At 43.0% G+C, this 19,328-nt stretch overlaps 1 protein-coding gene across 2 annotated transcripts in view; it reads left to right on the top strand.

The window, feature by feature from the left end:
- Positions 1-19,328, top strand: part of LOC139108868 (E3 ubiquitin-protein ligase RNF220) — a 128,614-nt gene that overhangs the window by 28,682 nt on the left and 80,604 nt on the right. For both annotated transcript variants that reach the window (XM_070667509.1, XM_070667511.1), the window contains one exon: positions 8,202-8,339. In XM_070667509.1, coding sequence (XP_070523610.1) covers positions 8,202-8,339 — 138 coding nt within the window. The remainder of the gene's footprint in view (positions 1-8,201; positions 8,340-19,328) is intronic.

Here is a 19,328-nt window from a genome sequence, read left to right as displayed (position 1 = left end):
CGGCGCGGAGACACGAATGAATGTCCTTATTGTCTTTCGCCGTGAGAACCTTAGACACGCGCAAATCCGATGTAATTAAATAAATGATGCGCGGCCCGCGCGAGCCGCATTCTCGCGGTCCCCCTGTTCCTTCGCTTCTGTATTCATCTCGGTGGGTGACGTCAGGAGCGCGAAATAAAAGAACCGTATTTCCCTCGTGCGCGTCCGCGACTTTCGAATCCTACCGTCGTCCGTGCGGCGATCCTAGAGATTCCGAATACCGACAGCTTACGGCTCAAATTTTGAGAAGTTTACTCGTGGAGATCAACGTTTTTTTTTTTTTATTTTTTTTTTTACGCCGCCGCGAAGTTTGCACCCCGAGAGTATCTCGTTCTGAGAGGATGCTGAGAGGGAAGCCACGCCGTATTGCGCAAGCCGGATGCTAAACCGCACTTTACTCAATGGGGTGTACATACATAGGTCGGGGAAGCGTAATAACGGGGAAAGCGTTATATAGGTGACGCCGCATGGTGGAGGACGGTGAACGACAACGGGGTACTCCGTTACCCGGTCTGTATGAAATATCAACCACCGTGAAACTTGAACGCCCTGAGAAACTTTGGGACGCTCTCTCGCCGGGGTCTCTCGCTCGATTGACGGATCCGGCACCGAAGCGCGGCGGGACGGCGAAAAATTTCGAGATTCCTCGCCGAGAGGAGCGTATAAACCTCGCCGACCGGACGTGGCGAGCGACGAGGAAGGATCGACGGTGAACTATGCGCGACTACATCAGTCCCCGACTGTCCCTTTCGCGGAAAGTTGTAAAATTAATAAAGACTACGGAAGAACGAGTTTACGAGAGGGTCAATCGCGGCGCCGCGATTTTAAAAATACAGGAGACGGACTAGGAAGGCATTTGGCAACCGTTTGCGATAATAGTCTCCCATCGGAAGCTCGCATTGAATTATCGGGCGATGAGATCGTATAATTTGATTTATTAATGAGAAATTAATACTTTCGCGTCGTAATAAACTTATATCGCCGCTTTCCGCGGCCGAAAATAAAATCCATTCACGGATATTGCATTACAAAAATGTCTTGCGCGATCTGCATTTTGTATGTTATTTTCAGCCGTATATTTCTTTAACGTAAGAAAGGACGTGGATAAAATTCGTCGCATTTCCCGCCGCCCGTTACAATTTATATTTTTATTACGCATATATCTTTTTTCTCTTTTTCTTTTTACGTTCTCGCGCGCAGCGCATTTCGCCAGATGAATTTATTTATATTGCCTTTCGACACCCACGGATCGAGTTATTTAGAAAATCGTCATCCTGTCGATTATTAAACTAATATCGTATTGGACGATTCGAGACTCGGTGCTATTTATGTTCCCGTTTCAATCGGTGGACTTCCGCTGCGGGATAATACGGTTAACCGCGTTAGCCATTAGTCTTTCCACAATCGATACACGCCGGCTGTTACACTGGAAATCGATGTCGATTATCGCGCCGTGGCTCCCTACCGCCTGTCTCTCCGTCTCGATCTTTCCGTTTTCTCCTCTCCTCCCCTTTTCGTTTCTCAACTGCGAATTTTTATCTTTTTGTTTTCCCCCCCTTTTTTTTTTACATCACGTAATGGCATACATGCGATTTAGAGTATCGCATGCCGCGTAATTTCTTAGCATTATTTATTATAATCGAATCTTCAAAGGGATTTAATTAATATTCATATCGATGCAATTTTTAAGGCGCATGCTTTTATATATTTTTTTAAATAATAAATAATATTATTAAAAAATAAATTAACGCGCAAATTTTAAAATGCAATATGACCGTACAAAGGAATATTACTACATTATGCCATCGTATATTTTATTAAATTAAAAAGAATTTTTTTTTGTTTTAAAAATTATGTTTCTTATCGATTTTTTACGCTCGATTGTCTCGCGTTGTGTCGTCGCGAATTTTTTAAACTTTATCTTTGATAATCGCAATTACGGCTTGATAGATACTCTTTCGCGATTCTCCTCGGTTTTCTTAGCTCATCTCGCGTCATATCGTCAGTTTGACATCGTTGTCTAACAGGATCTCACGCCGAGTACTGAGCCGGTTAACTCGCTGCAACCCAATCCACTCTCTCCCATTTCAGTCCCCGAGTCTTCTCGCTCTCCTTACCCTCCTCATTTTCCTCTTTTTTCGCAACTACTTGGTCGGGGACGCGTGCTTTTATGCATCTCGAGATAAGTTTTTATTACCCGCTCGCATAAAGTGGATCCCGATCACCGTGAGTGTAAAAATAAATACTAGCCGCGATTATTTCGCTTCTAAATAATTATTAAAACGTACGAAGGTATCGACTCGGTTCTTGCGTTCATTTATTACGGAACGATTTATCTTGCCGTCGCGCCGAAGCCGCGGCTCGCGCGCTTTTTCTCCTTCGTCCGAGATATAATTGCCGGAAGCAGCGTGCGAACTCGTTTTCACCGTTGCTCAGTGATCGCGTCGACGGAAAAGGGCGCTCTCGACGTGCACCGTAAACAGCGCAGGGCGACCGCTCGTCGACGAGCCCTGCGCCCGATCTCGATGAATTATTCAGGGTGTTTTGATCCGGTCGGCCGACCGACAGACGGATTCCGGTTCGCCCGTTTGTCGCGATGCCCCACGATTTTTTTTTTCTTTTTTTCTCCCCAGCTCTCTTCCAGCCGCCTCTCCCTTCTTTGCGAGCCGGCCAGATTAAGATCGCAAGGATCGCACTGTCAGCTGCGACGATTCGATCTACCGGTGATCCGCGCGGTTCCCGAGCTCGTCTCGCGCGCCATGTACGGCAGTTCTCCGGATCCTCGCTTCTTCATTCATGCGCGGCCCCCGTCGTTTTCGATCGACGTCGATTCACCGGATAGACAGGCGACGAGAGACACTTCGGTCCCAGTCGGACTTGACCACGACACCTAACCATATTCAGTCGCGCAAACAGACGTTACATGCTCGCCAAATGCACCCTTCAGATGCGAGATCTCAAAGCCGCAAAGCTCCCGGAACGCGTCGAGTTTCATAATGTTAAGATTTTTTTTTTTTTATACTACGTGTGAGTAGCGCAATGTTCCCTTTTCACGCAGGATTAGTCGAAAAACTGGGCTCTTTTATTAGACAAACATTTTTACGACGTCCCGGAATGTACCTGATTAATTTGTATATAATGCCGCTTTATCAGCAAAGTGCTCCGAGAAATCACGCGACCTCGTAACGAGGGAATAAAACGTTCGTCGGCAGTAAGTGAAGGCGCTAATGACGCACTGTAGGCGATGGGCGACGCTGATTCCCGATTAGTTTCGAGACGACCGTTTTCACGCTTGTAATTGGCGAGACGAACCTCGCCGGCTGCGAAGCCGAGCATGCACGGTAGTCTTGCGCGAGGATTAACGTTAACAAAGTCCACGGCTTTCATCGCCGACCTGACTCTCGCGGCTTAAACGAGCCGATTCGTCGCGCTATACACCTGACTACGTCTACGGGGTGTCCGCATTCTAAAATACCTTTTTTTTATATATGTATATATATTTTTTAAAAACAAGTAATATAATTTATTATATTTTTAAACATTTTTATAATTGCTCTTAATTACTATTGGTCCAAAAATATTAATTAATTAACAAATATTAATCGTACCGTTATTGGATTTAAAATTTTAATGCTAATCAATATAATGATAAAATATTAATTTGGTGTTAATTAAAAATGTAGGGTTTAAACGTGTTAATTGGCAAAATTTAAGCGGGCAACATGATTAGGGGTTGTTTAATATTTTTTTTTAATAATAAATTCGTAGAAATAATCAGATCGTCGCCTCGGCGAAGATATATTTCTTAATTTCTCTCCCAAGGGCCTAACATACTTTACGTTACGCTCGTCAACTGCGACTGTACGGCAGTTCATAAATTTTCACCATTTTCCAATCACTCGTTTGCAAGACTTCTATTATGAACTCGTCGAAATTACATGATTTTCCAAAAGCGACGTGAACGCGACGGATAATACTCGATCATGCTGCACCGTGCTCGACGTGCGTGCAAGTTTTTCCAGCCGTCAACGCGGATCATCGGGCGCGATCATTTCGCGTACGCGCAACCGAATGACGATCGATCGGCGTGGAATGACGCGCGTCACCTTTTTCGAGGTGCCCGCTGGTCCGTCATCGTTTGTGACGTAGAAACCCACAGCTGCTCGTCGTCGTTCGTTTATTTGACGAGCTCGACTAAACGCGCGGAATTAACGTTTTGGCGTTAACCCTTTCGATATATCCTAACAGAGCGATTTCTACGCGCGTGATATTGAAAGTTCAACTCACTCTCGTGAAGAGATTGATTTGGAGAAAAATCCGATACGTAAGATGGCATTAATGTTTGAAAGTCCATCGAAAAACTAATCTTTTAAACTTTATCTTTTTTTTTATTGGCAAATTTAATGATAGTCGTTTAAGAAAATTTAATTTTTTATATTTAATGAAAATTAATTTTATGGTAAAGGAAAAGAAACCTATACTTGTATTAATTTTTTTTTCTTTTTTTTTACGTTTGATAAAATAAATAGTAATCGTCCGCGAACACCCGTTACACATCTCTGGTTCGTGAGCATGCAAAGGATGCCGGCTTCCTCTCACGCGCGTCTTTTGAGGTTCTCTTCACCGCCTAATTGTATCGGGTGTCTTAATCAGCGTGTAAGCTACTAAGATCAGAAGAACGAAAAGTGAACGAGAAAGAGAAGTAGGGGTCCACCTCCGCACAGTGGGCCACCGTTCTGCATCTCAAAGGCGCAATTTAAAAAGTATGTTAAGTCGCTACCATTATGCTCGATGTACTTATCCGCCCCGGTATTCTGTCAGACATGAATTTAGATTATGGGTCGGGTATTGTGCGTTGCTTTCCCTTCTCTCTCTTTTAAAAAAAAAATTTGAACAGAACCTAGAAGCCACTTCTCGCGCATCTCGTTCTTTCGAAAGACAAAAGAGAATCGTACGGCTTGGATTTAAATCGAAATTGTTTAAATTAAATTAAATAGATTTACGCTTACGCTGTTTTTTAAAAGTTTTTAATTACAAATTACAAAAAATAATATTTTTTTTTTTACACGCGATATTATTTATTTATTAGAAGAAACCTTGCGCGTGCTAAGCGCTCGTTATGTTTGTAAGAATCCCCAATTACAAACTACGGAAAAAAAACTATGCGACTTACCAATTTGTATGAACTTCAGCGGAGTTGAAGAATTCTGCCGGTGACTGTAACATAAAAAGAAAAAAATTAATATACACATGACAGTAAATTAATAAGATTAATAAAAAAAAAAGGTAAAATTTTTTTTTTGATTTTCTAAAAAAGAAAAGATTTATATTTACCTATAAGTTGCTCCGCCGATGCAGGATGCCTCCTGGGCCTGCTCATCCTCTCAGATGGGACGTGTCGAGTCATCCTTCCGCGCACAAGTAACTCGCGAACGCGCCCGGGTGAAGTTACAATCGCGAAAATTACTTAACAAATTTTTCGACACTCCCGCATTAAAAAGAATCGTAAAAAAAACGCCCGGTAACTATCGGCAGCCCCGAACGACCGACGAACCGGCTGCAGTTCGTACTTGTTTAATTTCGGCGTACGATACTTTTCTCCTTCGGATTTTTATCTAAGCAGAACTCTTGTTTCGCTCAGATAAAAATCCAAAAAAGTGTTGAGCTGTAATAATATCAACGTAAATTCCATACAAATGTATGTAATTTACGTTGACATGTGAAATTAATATTAAAACAAAATATATAGTTAATCAAATATTTTTTTTAATTCACCTATATCGTTTTAAAAGTTTTATTTTAGGTTACCGACGCGGTGTATTAATTTTTTATTTTATTAATTATTTATTTTATATCGTGTACTAACATAATTGTGCCGCGGGTAATATAGAATTGATTTCCCACCCGAAATGAATATGACTAAAATTTACAAAAAGGAAACATGCGACTTACAGATTGCAGGCGGCGGAGTGTTGCTAAGATGATCTGTAACAAAAAATTAAAAAAATTAACTTGTAGAGATCTCAATTTATTACTTAGAAAAAAAATAAAATTACACGCGCTTCTGATTTTTTCAATTTAATAATACAAAATTAAATTTAAAAATCGGCAAAGATAAAAGAAAATTGATCCTTACCACTGGGTTGCTCCGCCGATGCTCGATGCCTTTCCTAGGCCTCCTCCTCCTCTCAGTACTGGGCACTCTTATTGGGGATGTCAGATTAATGCTCCTTTGATAAAAGTCCTCCTCGGAATTTTTATCTGAAGCAAAAAAAATTTTATTTGGTTAGTAAAAATGGAAAAAATTAATCGTGTTGCGTTACAAGTAATTATAACTATTCCCTGCGAAGTATTCGCTTCACAAATACCCTACACATGCACTTTATCGATTGCGAAGATCTGTTCGCATCAGCTAATATATTTACTTACACGCGGCAGCCGATCGGCCGGCACATATCTACGTTTTACGTGATAACCGCGCGAGATGTGTACGCCGCGCGCTCGACCGACCTCTACTCTCGGTCACGCAGCTATAAAAATATGTTAACAGAGATTCTCAGGCCTCACATTTCTACGTTACGAATATATATCTCCCGAATCTATCGCGGACTGGTCGATCAAAACCTCTTCCCTCGAGCCCGACTGTACTTATCGACGCTTCGTTTACGGCAACGAGACGTGAATTTAATGTACGCGTATGCACGTGGTTTCCACTTACTTTATATCGAATATATGTAGCCGCCGGTACGCACAGTTATTGCGGGAAGGTTGTCCACGCCTGATTATGTGCACTTGGCCCGTCGAATTTGCGTAGATCTTTAATACGTACGGAGCACGTGCTCCGTACGTACGCTTCGTTCGACCGCTGGAGAAGGATAGAGCGAGAGTGGGAGTAGTGGGGGAACGTAGCTCGCGCGCGGCACGTACGCCGCTCACCCTCCCCCTTCCCCCCTTCCTCCCCAGCTACCTGCCCGTTTCTTTCTCTCTCTCTCTCTCTTTCTTTCTCACCTCTACACGATTCAACGCGTTATAAAAAATGTTATATGCTGAATATTAAATAAAAAATGATTCTTACTCCGTGATTGCTCTGCCGAGGCAGGATTAAAAATTTTTTTTTAATAGAGTATTCAAATGTCGAGCCCGTTCAGATATGAATTTCGATCGGCGAAGAAGGAGAGGGCAGGAATGTAGGCGATTGCACGAGGAATTAAAGGGAGAGTCCGTCGGTCGACAGCCCGGCACGTGCTGAATGTATACTAAAAAGCAATAAACTCCTTCGGGAACTTATCTCGTAATGACAACGCGTAATATCTATATGGGATCATAATAAAGCCACTGGGAGGCAAAACGACGAGGGCCTTTGAGGGCATATTGCTCCACCTTTTGATCCTGCTCGCTAATTCGCTACGTATATTTAGGGATCTGCGAGCCGTACGAGCACGACGGCGTAATTGAATCGAAACGAGCGGAAAGCTTTATGAACTTTTCGCGAGTCTTAGTAAGCGACAATTGAAAATTCGTAAGTGCCGGAAACATTGCGAATAGAAAAAAAATTTATATATATATAGCTGATGAAAATTCGTTTAAATAATTATCAATTTTAATTTATTATAATAATTAAGGCAATCCCGTATCGGCAGTTTCGGAAAGAGCCTAATCTAATCCTGCTCGAAAAATTTACTAAATACATTTGCAGATTAATGCATGTCGTGATAAGATTTTCCACTAAAGTCGACGCAGTCGCAAAGTAATTTTTATACCACGTTTTTGTTTTTAATTGCGTTCTCCAATTCTCTCTCTTTATATTGCACGACTTGTGTCTTACTTTTTATCGATTACCGCTGATTAATCTACTAAGCCATGTTAGTTTAACAAACGATCTCGTATACTGTGGTACCTTAAATATATCTATTCGAATATAAGCTTTTGAAACGTCTTGTTAAAGTCTCCGCTAATTAAATGTAATTATATCTGAGCGAAGGGACCTCTCGGGATTTTCAGGCTTCGGCGAGAAATACCGACTTTTCGGTATCGCCGGCCCGAAAGTGTCGTCGGGTGCCTTGCATGACCAAACTCTTGCTAATTGATTATTACTTTTTTTTTGTGCTACGTGCTTTGATGATGACGATGACTGATGACTACTGTTACATGGGTGATTCTAGTGGGGCCTGTGTTCGGGGGCCGATGCGGCGCGGAGGCGCTCGGTCTGGGGCTGGGGCTGTCGCCGGGCCCGGCCTACAGGTTCGCTCTGCCCCCGGGACTCGCTGCCAAGACCACCCGCTGCCTTGTATTCGACCAAGGTAGGCCTACCAGCCATCTTCATTACCGCGGTAGTCATTAACTTTGACCCTTTCGCGTTTTGCATCCGCGAAACATCCCGTCGTCGTTTCGTCCGCGCGCAATATCCCGGAAAAAAAAAAAATAAAAAAATAAATCAAGGATCCGACTTGCCGAGGCAATGAGAACCGAAAGGGTTAATGAGAATGACGCTTCTATGTGCGAGTACAGTTAGCCGTGTAATTAAGTCGCGCGTCTCCACGGGAAAGTATGCGAGATCGTGCCCTCGCCTCGTTTAAACTAGGAGGAATCGGCGGGAATCGAATTTTGCGCCCCGGGAATGAAAAATATATTTTCGAGAACTTACAACGCGGTGCGAATATCCCCCGGGATCGAGGACGGGAACGAATGAGAGCGTAATTAACGCGAAGAACGACCTGCTCGCGTCGATAATCAGATCCCGAAATGCATAATTAATTTTCGTTAAATAGCGTCTAGTTGCATCGGTAATTTTCGGCGAGTCGCGTAATGAAAAAATAATAATAACAGGTAATTTGATCGGAGCAATTTCGGCAAGAGTAATTTTAATTTAATTATATTGATTGCAATTTAGTTCGATTCATCACAATCATTAAAATTTATGAGGTTATTGCGACTGAATTATTTTAATTAAATTAACGTTACTTTATTCGTAGCCGCGGCGTCCCGCGGCCGTTGCGCGGTACGACTTTAATACCCGGGGCCGTTAATTCGGGCAAAAGCGTCTTTAAACGCCGCCGCGACGAAACGTGGGGTCGCGATCGAGTGCACTGGCGCATCAGGTGCACCCCCGAGCACGCAGCTGGCGAAAGGTCCAGGGGTGGCGGGCGCGCCACCGACGGGGGTCTTAGGAGATTTGTGGACAGGAAGATGATCGTATCTCGTAGGCTTAGCGCGTGCAAACGCGCAAGTCGATCTCGCAGCTGGATTTGCGGGATCGATGGACCGGTCGGCGTTTGTCGGCCGGCACGCCAAATTCGCGGGAACGAACGCACGTCCGGAATCGATAGCTCGGAACTCGCCGGCAGCGGCGCGACGTTCCCACCTTCCCTCCTCCCACCGGACTTAACCGAAATCGATCGGAATCAGTATCTACCTTAGCCATTCCCTGATTCCGCCCTGTTAATTGCCCCGGCTCTGCGTCCCTCAAGATTAATGACTTTCATAAGGTGAATGCACCGGTATCTGACGCTTTGAGCCAGTGACTCTCAGTGCGCGGCGTGTCGGGACTCGTCGCGTTGCAAGCGAGTCGCGATCGAGAATATAAAATCGTTCGCGCGACAAACAACGTTAAACTGTCTTATTAATAATAAAATCAACGAAGCGCACGGCGCAAAAAGTAAATTCGAATGCTGCTTAGCGGGAAAATTGATGATCCCGTTATCGAGCGTGTATTTATTCCCACGTGCGAGGAGAGAGGGAGGGGAAAAAAAAGTACGCAACGTCGTTAACGCGTCGTCATTTAATCGCTACCATTCATTCAGTTTGCAATGGCACGATCCGAGATATCGCTGAAAGTAGAGAACGACAGTTAATGGTGAAAGTTAAACGGTGACACGTCCGGAATATTGTAGAATACATACGCCCGAAATTTTTCATTCCCACACGACACGCGATAATTCCTAGTTTTATTGCCGTGAAAAGCGCGTGTTTGCTGTCGATTTTAACGCGAGCTCGTTAAAGCTTGACTGATGCAACACTAATTTGAACATTGTCTGCAAGATACATTTTCTTTAGCCTTTTTTTTTTTTAATTTATCGCTTTTTACACTTTATAATAAAAAAATTAATAAATATTTAAATACACAGCAGTCTCTTACAACAAAATTTCCTCGCGAACGTTCTCATCAATTGATTATTTTCGTTCGCGAGATAAATTCTTACGTTGCCTTTTACGGGGTTTTTTCTCCCATTCTGGCGCCACTAAAAAATAATACATTATGTATTACGGGAGCTCTAATTTTTCGTCCGAGTACGGCCCGACACGATCGCCAATTAAACCGCTTTGCGGCACGTCTTTTGCTCCGAAAGAGATGAGAACGCGGCAACGGTTTGAGAGCTCCGTTACGAGTGGCTCGCGGTCGGACTCAGGAAGAATATATAAATTTTAACGGCGACCAGCGTCGCTTCTTAATACCGGCGGACCAGTTTTGGTCCGGGAGTTAGTGCCTTTCCTAGTAAAGCGCGATGATCCTCGCCTCCCGCGGTACTTTTCCCGCTCGTAATCGTCGTCGGCGACCGGCATTCGCGGCTTGTAATCAAATCTCGTTGCTCCCCAAAGCCGACTTTTAACCCTTAACTGGTAGCATAAATGTGTGATCACATTTTTTTTTTTTTTTTCTTTGTAGCTGCAATACTTTTTAAAAGGACTTTGAACGATTTCCTTTCTCGAAACACTTGCGGGAATATCACGCAAGCAGAACATGTTCGAAAATATTTGTATATTACGTGCGCGCGGCCGTGACAAATTGATATTCAAGACGGCATACTTGTCGAGGGATATACATTCCGGAAATATCGACGACTAATTTTTCTCAAGAGAGCAGAATTTTTTTTTTTACAAAATTACAGGCAGATTGACATTCGGGAATATTCAATATATAGTTAAAAAAAATGCATAAAATACGGTGGGATCCATGTGAAAGAATTGTGCTTGAATATGTATCGAGCTGTATTATATTTACATAATTTGTAATAAAAATTACGAAAATAAAATTTACTGATTGCGTTTTAAAATGTAATTTATATTTGAATTATTTAATATTACTGATTGTAGCGGTAAATATTAAAAAAAAAAAAAATTTGATAAAACGTGATGTACCTACATTTGCCAATTGGTAACGCATTGCGGAAAATATTTCTTCGAAGCGCGTCGGTTACGAAAATTCAGAACAAGCAGAGAAACCATGTGTTACGCCAAGAAAACAGAAACACGAACATTCGCCGGAATTGCCAGGTCGCCTCAACGCGCGCATAAATTCATATTTTATCGTGGGATGCATAATATATGTATCATTTCAGCGTATTTTAGACGACGGTTTTTAGATGCTCTCGCGCATATTATTCGCGCGTTTAAAACTCCGCTACAGTATATTGCAAACAAACGTAATGACCATTTTATTTATATTTATTTATTATAATTTTTTTATTTAATTATTAATTTATATTTTTTATTTTAATTTTAGACGCGAGATCTATTTTTTTTCCATGCACTCGGGATTCTTGCGCGAAATTAAAGACCGCCGCATTAGTGACGCGCACGATCTTGACTAGGAAAAATATCTCGGCACATCTCTATTAATTCAATTTCTGGGAGATAAGTTCGCCGTTGCGAGAGGGATGTGTTATTAAAATATTAATTGTTCGAGCATTGTCACCCGCAATGTCGAGGTTAAACCTGGGAATTGAAATTAAAATCAGTTAATTGACAATCCCGCGATAGAGTATCGTCCAACTAATTAAATCGGTAATTAAAGGCCGTAAGAAAGGTCGTGGACGAAGGAAGTAAGAGGGGGGGGGAGGTGAAGATCCTTTGGATATTCCCTCTTGGAAGGAAATAAGCTGCTGTTAATTTATCGTAATCGCTCGGTGTGACTAAGTAAGTGAGCGACGCCTCGTAATATTCTTTATTAAAATATCGGAGCTGCCACTTCTCGCGTCTGCACAATTTCACCCTCTCTCCTCTCCCCCCTTCCCCTTGAGACACGACTCGCCTTCTAAAGCGAAGAAACCAATTCGAATATCGCCGATACTTGTATCGCGCAACAATTTAATTAATTATTTTCCTTTTATTTTATCGATACAATATTATTATCCTAAAAAGTTTACTATTTGCTGGGTGATTCGTTCGCTTTATCGTATCGGTAAAAGTGATCGTTTTGACTTAAATGACGCTCCGCTTTGCGCTGGCGTTAAAATCTTTTCGGCACGCGCGTTTACTCAGAAAATCAGGGAGAAACGTACAAACTTTTTCGGCCCTCTCCCTCGACGTCCGAGGGCAGAGGTGACGTTAATTCGCGGCGACAGGGGTGGAAACGCCTCGGCTATGCGGAAGGATACGCGTGACACCGTTTCGATCGATACACGCGTGTACCAGGGTTTAGTGACGGTAGCCTGGTAATCGCATCACGAGGCGATATCTCGATTCGTTTAATCGTACGAAGGCGGCGACGATGAGCAAATGCCAGATGGACATCGCAAAAGTTGCTCCTTCCCTTTTGTATCCCTTGCCCTTTTACTACGGATTAATTAGCCCTTTCGTGAGTCAGCGTGACGAATCGTGACGTGAACGAGAAACGACGTGACTTTCTTTCAACTCGACGGCGAAAGAGATCTGCCGAAATCTGCGACATCTCGATTCTTTACTTAATTTTTCAGACTCTTCTCCTCTCATATTTTTGCGCACCTTTTTTTTCTCTCTTTTTGTCTTTCTTTTCTCTCGCTGCGGATATATGATTCGTATTCTCAACTCGTTCGCGTGACGAGTCGCGACAATTAGAACCCGTATAAATTAATTTAATTAAACTGACGTATTCTCCACGGGAAAATTGTGGACAAGGTAGGGGAACAAAAGGAGAAAGAGAGGCCGGCCTGGTGATAAAAGTCAAGCATCGCTGGACGAATAATCGCTTTTCATAAATAACCATCGCGATAAATCAATTCAATGCCGGGACTCTTTGGATTTCCAAATAAGCAATAACTGCCGAAGTACGGGAACGGGAAAATGAAAAAGCGCGGACTAATGGATCTTTTTTTTTTTTTTTCAAAAGGGAAGGGGAGCTCCCGGTAGAGATAGGGGTGAGGCGCTAAGTGGGTCAGTATCGACACAATGCGGCAGACATGCAACAAAAAACACGTTGTTATACGGACCGCAACGGAGATGCGCTTGGTGCATACACGTTTTATCCGGGCCGATATACCTGATAACGAGTTCCAAAAAAGGAAAAAAAAAAAAATAACTCTCTACAGGAAATGGATATTGAAATGCGTATTCTCGGCGAAGAGGTCGAAGTAGGCCGGATATTGAAATATGCTTCTGCGTGGGGGAATCGCGGCGGGGTTCGAGGGAAGCTTGTGCATTTTTGAACAAAGGCGATTTTTTTTGCAAGAAGGAATCTGCACGTTAGGAACAGATTACATTTTTTTTTTTTTTTATTTTTATATTTGGAAACAAATTTAATTTAATAAAAAATGTTAGTGATTGTTTTGGGAACTTTTTCTTATTGCATCCGTTAAAGACAGTTTGACTAAAGCGCGACTGTGATTTTAAATCTCTGCCGTTTACGTAGATTTCGCACAGCTATTTTTTTTTTTTTTTTTTACTTAGCTAATGAATGAGAAATAAAAGGTGAAAGCGGTTCGTTTAACACGTATCTTTACGAGCATCTTACGTATCATTCTGCGTCGAGTAAAAAGTAATCTTGAAGAAGAGAGAGAGACGTTGCAGATCTAAGGGCAACGTCTGTCTCGATCTTCGCGATCGTTTCGGTGGGAACGACTCGCGGGAATTCGCTCGTGCGACAGCGGGGATATTATTTTTCATAAGTGCGGCGTAAACGGCCGTTTCGCGTGATTGCCAGGATCTTTGGAGGAGTCGGCGAACGAATATCCACTCTGTATAGGATCTGCCGGGTGATTTCTAGTTACGCTTTCATGAAAGTTACAAAGGCCCGCATGCGAGGCTATTTTTCCAACGATATTTTTCGAGATAAATTCATAACTTTTCCTCGCTCTAAAACAACGTAATGGAAGTGCCTTCTGCCTTCTCCCCTCCTCCCCGGCACAAAGTATTTCTAATATCGAGGCCCGAGATAATTAAGAATTAATTAAGACCGAGCGGATCACTCGGAAACCGGCATTACTAAGTCTTGTAAATATTCTTTGCCACGGTATTTTAAACATGCATTTAATCGCGAGGGGTGCGCGAGAGGAACCACCGCGCGAATTCGTTTACTTTCTATTACTTCGTTTTTATCAGGGGATGAGATCATTATGCGAGCCTCCCTTCGCCGCTCTGCGTGACGTCTTGCGTCACCATTTTTTTTTCTTTCTTTTTTTTTTAGCCGGGTTTCGACCGGAGAGAAGCTTCTCGCCTCTCCGCGCGACAGTAATTTTACTTAATTAAATTCCGTTCTTTCCGCCTTTGGTGGCGCGACCCCTCGTTTCGGGCCGGCCACCGCCGACAAACCCCTCCTTTTCTTCCTAGAGCAAATGCCGCCTTTTCCTAACGCGTCACTCGTTGTATCGCCACTGATTTTTCTCCTCCCGCTCCGGGGCTTCGTTCTCGCTTCAAACGGTTTTTTCTCGGTGGACGATCTCAGCCGTCGAAAGAGAGACACCCCCCGAAGTAGAAGGAGCAAATTAAAAAAAAAAAATTTTTAAGAGAATTGCCACAAAGGTCGCATTAATTATTCCAATGTTTTCGATTATTAAATCATTCAAGGGATACATTTTCGTAAAGATTATTAATTTATTGTGTGGTTTATTTTGTAGTTTAATGATAAGCGATAATGTATTCTTGTTTCGCAAGTCTCTTAAACTTATTTTTTTTTTTTTTTTACGAAAGACTAGGAGGATTCGTTACACGTGTTAGGTTATTACAGTACCGCGCTATTATTACCTTCATTGTGCGTTGAATAATATCATCGGCGAATGATTTACATTTAATAGCGAGGAGGGTAAAAGCGCGAAGAGATGTCAGCAAAGTCGTAACGAGGGAGGAATGTGTCTATCGCGGCTTTCGGAGTCGGGATAACGTTCGCGGGTGCTCGTTAAGCGCTGTAAGAATTAAAGCGGCAAAGAAGGGCTCGACTCCGAGAGAGCGAGACGGAGAACAGCTTCTTATTGCCACTTCATCTGCAATTAACATTTATAGGCGCGGGCGAGTGCCGTTGGAAAAACTAATTAAATATTCCGTGACACGCCACGAATCTTAGGGGCCGATACTTTGTACGTAGAAGTACATAGTTTCAACCCTTAAACGTCGCGACGAGGAAAAGGGAATGAAGAGATAAGAAGCCGGCCGGGAAACGTTTCTTTCGGTTTTTCGCTAAAGTTAAATTTAACGCGCGTAACAATTGCGCCGATTAATTTTTTTTTTTTTTTTAATAATAATAAAAGAAAATTTATCCCAATAAAATATATATTTTATATTTATTTATATTTTTATCTAATTTTTTTATTATAATTATTTTTGTAGCCTGCTTAACGGGATTTTTATCACGGACTGTTACGGACGAGTCGGATCCAAAAATCCGTGCGGCAATCGGTCGACATATCTCTCGTGCAATTAAATCGACCGGCGTGTCGGCCGAAACGACGGCAAACCACGCGCGCGGAGGGAGGGGTGGCTTTGTCGCACCACTCGTTTGCGTAAAACGTACGTCATCTTTCGACGCTGATGAACGCCGGTGTAAACGCGGTATAATCGCGACGTGTTACTACCTATTTGTCGGTCGGCTCGTAACGCGGGTCGGCCAACCAACCCCCCCGGGACAGGCGGGGGAGAGCGAGGGAGCGCCGAGGGTTAGCTCGGCATGGTCGGACGAGAGAGTATATCTAACGGATTCGTGTGCGCAAACCGCATCGGGTGGCGGTTGTCGAGCGCGCGATCCGCGTGTAAGCCCCTCACACACGATAAGCACTAGCCGATAACGGAAGAGCATCCCTCCGGCGCGTACTCCGCGCGCGCGCGACTGTTTCTCTCTTCGCGTCTCCCTTTCGGGTTAACCCCTCGTCACGAGGGGGCCACCCCAGCGCGACGGACGCTTTAAATTTTCACCGATTTTCTTTAAAATCTTTCGGAGGGACGCGTACGGCCTGGATGGCGATGGGATAAAGGCGAAACAACCTCGGCGTCGTACGGGCCAGCCTCGACCCCCCGCGCAAGGCGACAAGATAGCGCTGACGGATAGGGGTGCCGGCTGGGGCGATGAGAGCTGTTTAGAGATTTCCGAAGTGATAACGCAGAAACACGGCCGCGGGCGTGCGTTTAAATCCGCGAACGCGTATGCATGCCACCGTTGGGGATTTTCACTGATTTAGTTTCCACGCCACCGTTTTTCCGCCTCATTCCTCTCCGCGGTTTGTCAGTGACGAAAGGCACCCGAGGAGATGAAATTTCCCGCTCGGCCTAGCCGACCGGTCAATCTTAAATTGATCTTCGTTTTGGTTACGGTCTCGCTCGACGATCTTACGATATTAATTGCTTCGTCCCGCGCGATTTGTGAAATGTCATATTTTTAGAAACATCACACGAATCTTTCTCGGTTATTTTTTTATTTTCGTACAAATGGAATTTTTATCTCTGGCAATAAAATTTTATTGTATAAATGAGCTAGTAAGCGATATCGTTAGTATAAATTGTTATTCTTATATTAATTTTGAATATCGATATAATTTTACATTTATATTAATTTTATTTTTTTATTTAATAAAAAAATTTTTTTTTTTTACGCATGTCATCAAACAGTCTCGACGTTCATGAGAACAAATTAAAAATGCTGTTTACTGTAACCTCACTTAATAATTAGTTTTTAAATTTTTTTATTTAATATATGATTGTCATCTTTCTTCAAATTTTCCGTGACTGTAACTACGAAAATTCGTTTGGATTTACTTTTCTAGTTGCGTTTTTTTTTCTGCCCTCCCTTTTTGACAATCGGTTTACAGCGATACTCCTACGACGAAGCGAGCTCACGTGAATGGGTCCGTTTAACGCTATCGCGCCGTCGACATTTTCAGCGCACATTGATCTCAACTGTCGCTTCGTTATCGATAATCTCCCGGCCGACGGAAAAAATCATGTGTCGTTTGTTTCACCGTATTTACGAGCCGATCTCGGCTGACTGAACTCCCACTATTTCGCCAAGGGCGCTGAGGATCCCCTACGTTTCTTTACGATTTCCTTGTAATTTTTATTATCACTGTATAATATTTTTATACCTACATTTTTTATTACCAAACTCATTTATTAATTCCTTTCGGATCAAAAGTATTTACGGATCAAAAATATAAGACTTAGCTTCTTCCAAAATTGTTGTAATTTATTTATTCAAGCATTAACGTTTAAAATTAAATATTATCATTTATGACTAGATCAAGTATCTCTTTGTTAGAAATTAAATGAAGTACCAGCCTGTTCTTTTTTTTTTTCCAAAATACGATTGCTACTCTTCCAACGTCACGGTACATCTTCCTTTCCCTAAAAGAACTTAAACGAAATCCCGCGTTAGCGTAACCAGAAGTAAAACTCTTCGAGATTTATCCGCGCCTCGAGCGTGGCGTATATCCCTGTGTCACCGTTTTTACCCACCGCTTCATAACTTTCCTCCGCCATCCCTTTGTCATCTTCATTTTTTTCTCTTTCTTTTTTTTCTTTTTTCTATTTTTTCGTTTTTTTTTTCTTTTTATTAAACCACCGCGCGCTATTTGTAGTCGACTACGACGACATCGAGAAGCAACAACCCGCCGTAAACCCTGAGATATTATGTAGCCGTGCAAACCGCGCAATGACAAACGTTCGCCCGCCACCCCGCGCTCTTTCCGCAATCACCCCCCGCGCGCGTAACCTGTCGCGCGAACGCGCGGGGGTGAAGGCCCGCCGTTTTTGCGCTCGCACACAAACGTCCACGATTTGCTAGCACGCACGCCGCCCCCGTGTGTACCACGGCAATATGGAAGATCATATGTCATGTAGGGGGATGACGGGGGGGCGCCGCGAACCCGCCGACAGAGAAGAAGAGAGAGAGAGAGAGTGGCACGCACACCCCCTCTGGAGAGGACCGGCCGCTCGTTCCGTTTGCACACCCCGTCCGTTTTCAGTCTGTACGTACACGCTTCAGGGGTGGACGGCGAAGCGAACAAAGAGCACGCCGCCCGCGAGCAGATGAGATCATTTTATTAGGCCCGCTTTATTCAAGATATCTCGAAACGCGATTCGGTTAGGTTATTATATGCGCGAACGTTAATTAACGATATATTTATAATTTTTAAATAGAGAACGGGACAGATATTTCTTTGCGGCGTCAATTATTATTTGGGTTTATTTAATTATTTTTATTTATTTAGAAATTTATTAAATTTATTTAAAAGAGTAATTGCGTCGCTTGTGTCTTACGGTAACATATGATTGAATCGAAGTCGAACAAGATTTTGATCGTTCTACGTAGGAGGCCTTAAAAGTTTTCTGGTTTAATTTGTTAATATCGATGCTATTTGTTCGGCGCTAATTATGTTCGATTATAATAATCGCGTTATTCCAATTTCCCCCGCAGCGTTGAAATTTGATATTTCGATAAAATGTTGCGTTATACCTGCAGACGTTATCACCGCAATCCTGAAGAGCGATACCAAAGCGGGCGACCGGCCCTGTGCTCGCACGCGCTCTCGCGTAGATTGAATTCCCGCAAACGGCGATGTAACGCCGCTGGCGGAAACGAATAAGCCAAATAAAATAAATAGTAAGGGCTTTCCGGCTGCGCCGTTTTCCCCGAGGTGTGCGTGCGTGCGTGCGTGGACGCGCGAAACTGCGTGATGTACGCGCTGTGCGTGCACGCGAGGGTGTGCGTCGCCGACCGATCTCGTGCGCGCGGCTTATTAATCTGACGCTAAAGCGATATAAAGCGGCCGCCCACGCGACAGCCAGAACGGTACTTCATGCCCGCCGCGATCCTCGTAAGCGACGTCGCTGCCTTCGATTATCGGATTAACCCGGCCCCGTCGTTAAAAAATTTCAAGGATAACTACGTACGATAAACGACGTTTTTATTTTTTATTATTTTTATTTACTTATATATTTTTTTTTTAGAGAGAAAATTTTTTTTTTATTTTATCGAATTTAATTTGAAATTGATTAATTTATTAATAATTATCGATTTGTAGGGAAATATAATTTAAATTTTTTAAATGTATTTGCAAGGATAATTATTTTTGGAAGATCAACTGCGATTGGCAAATTATTCTCGGCGGTAAAAA

The sequence above is a fragment of the Cardiocondyla obscurior genome, linkage group LG16 (assembly GCF_019399895.1).
Source record: "Cardiocondyla obscurior isolate alpha-2009 linkage group LG16, Cobs3.1, whole genome shotgun sequence".
In the NCBI taxonomy this organism is placed as follows: domain Eukaryota; kingdom Metazoa; phylum Arthropoda; class Insecta; order Hymenoptera; family Formicidae; genus Cardiocondyla; species Cardiocondyla obscurior.
This window is presented reverse-complemented; position numbering and strand designations above follow the sequence as displayed.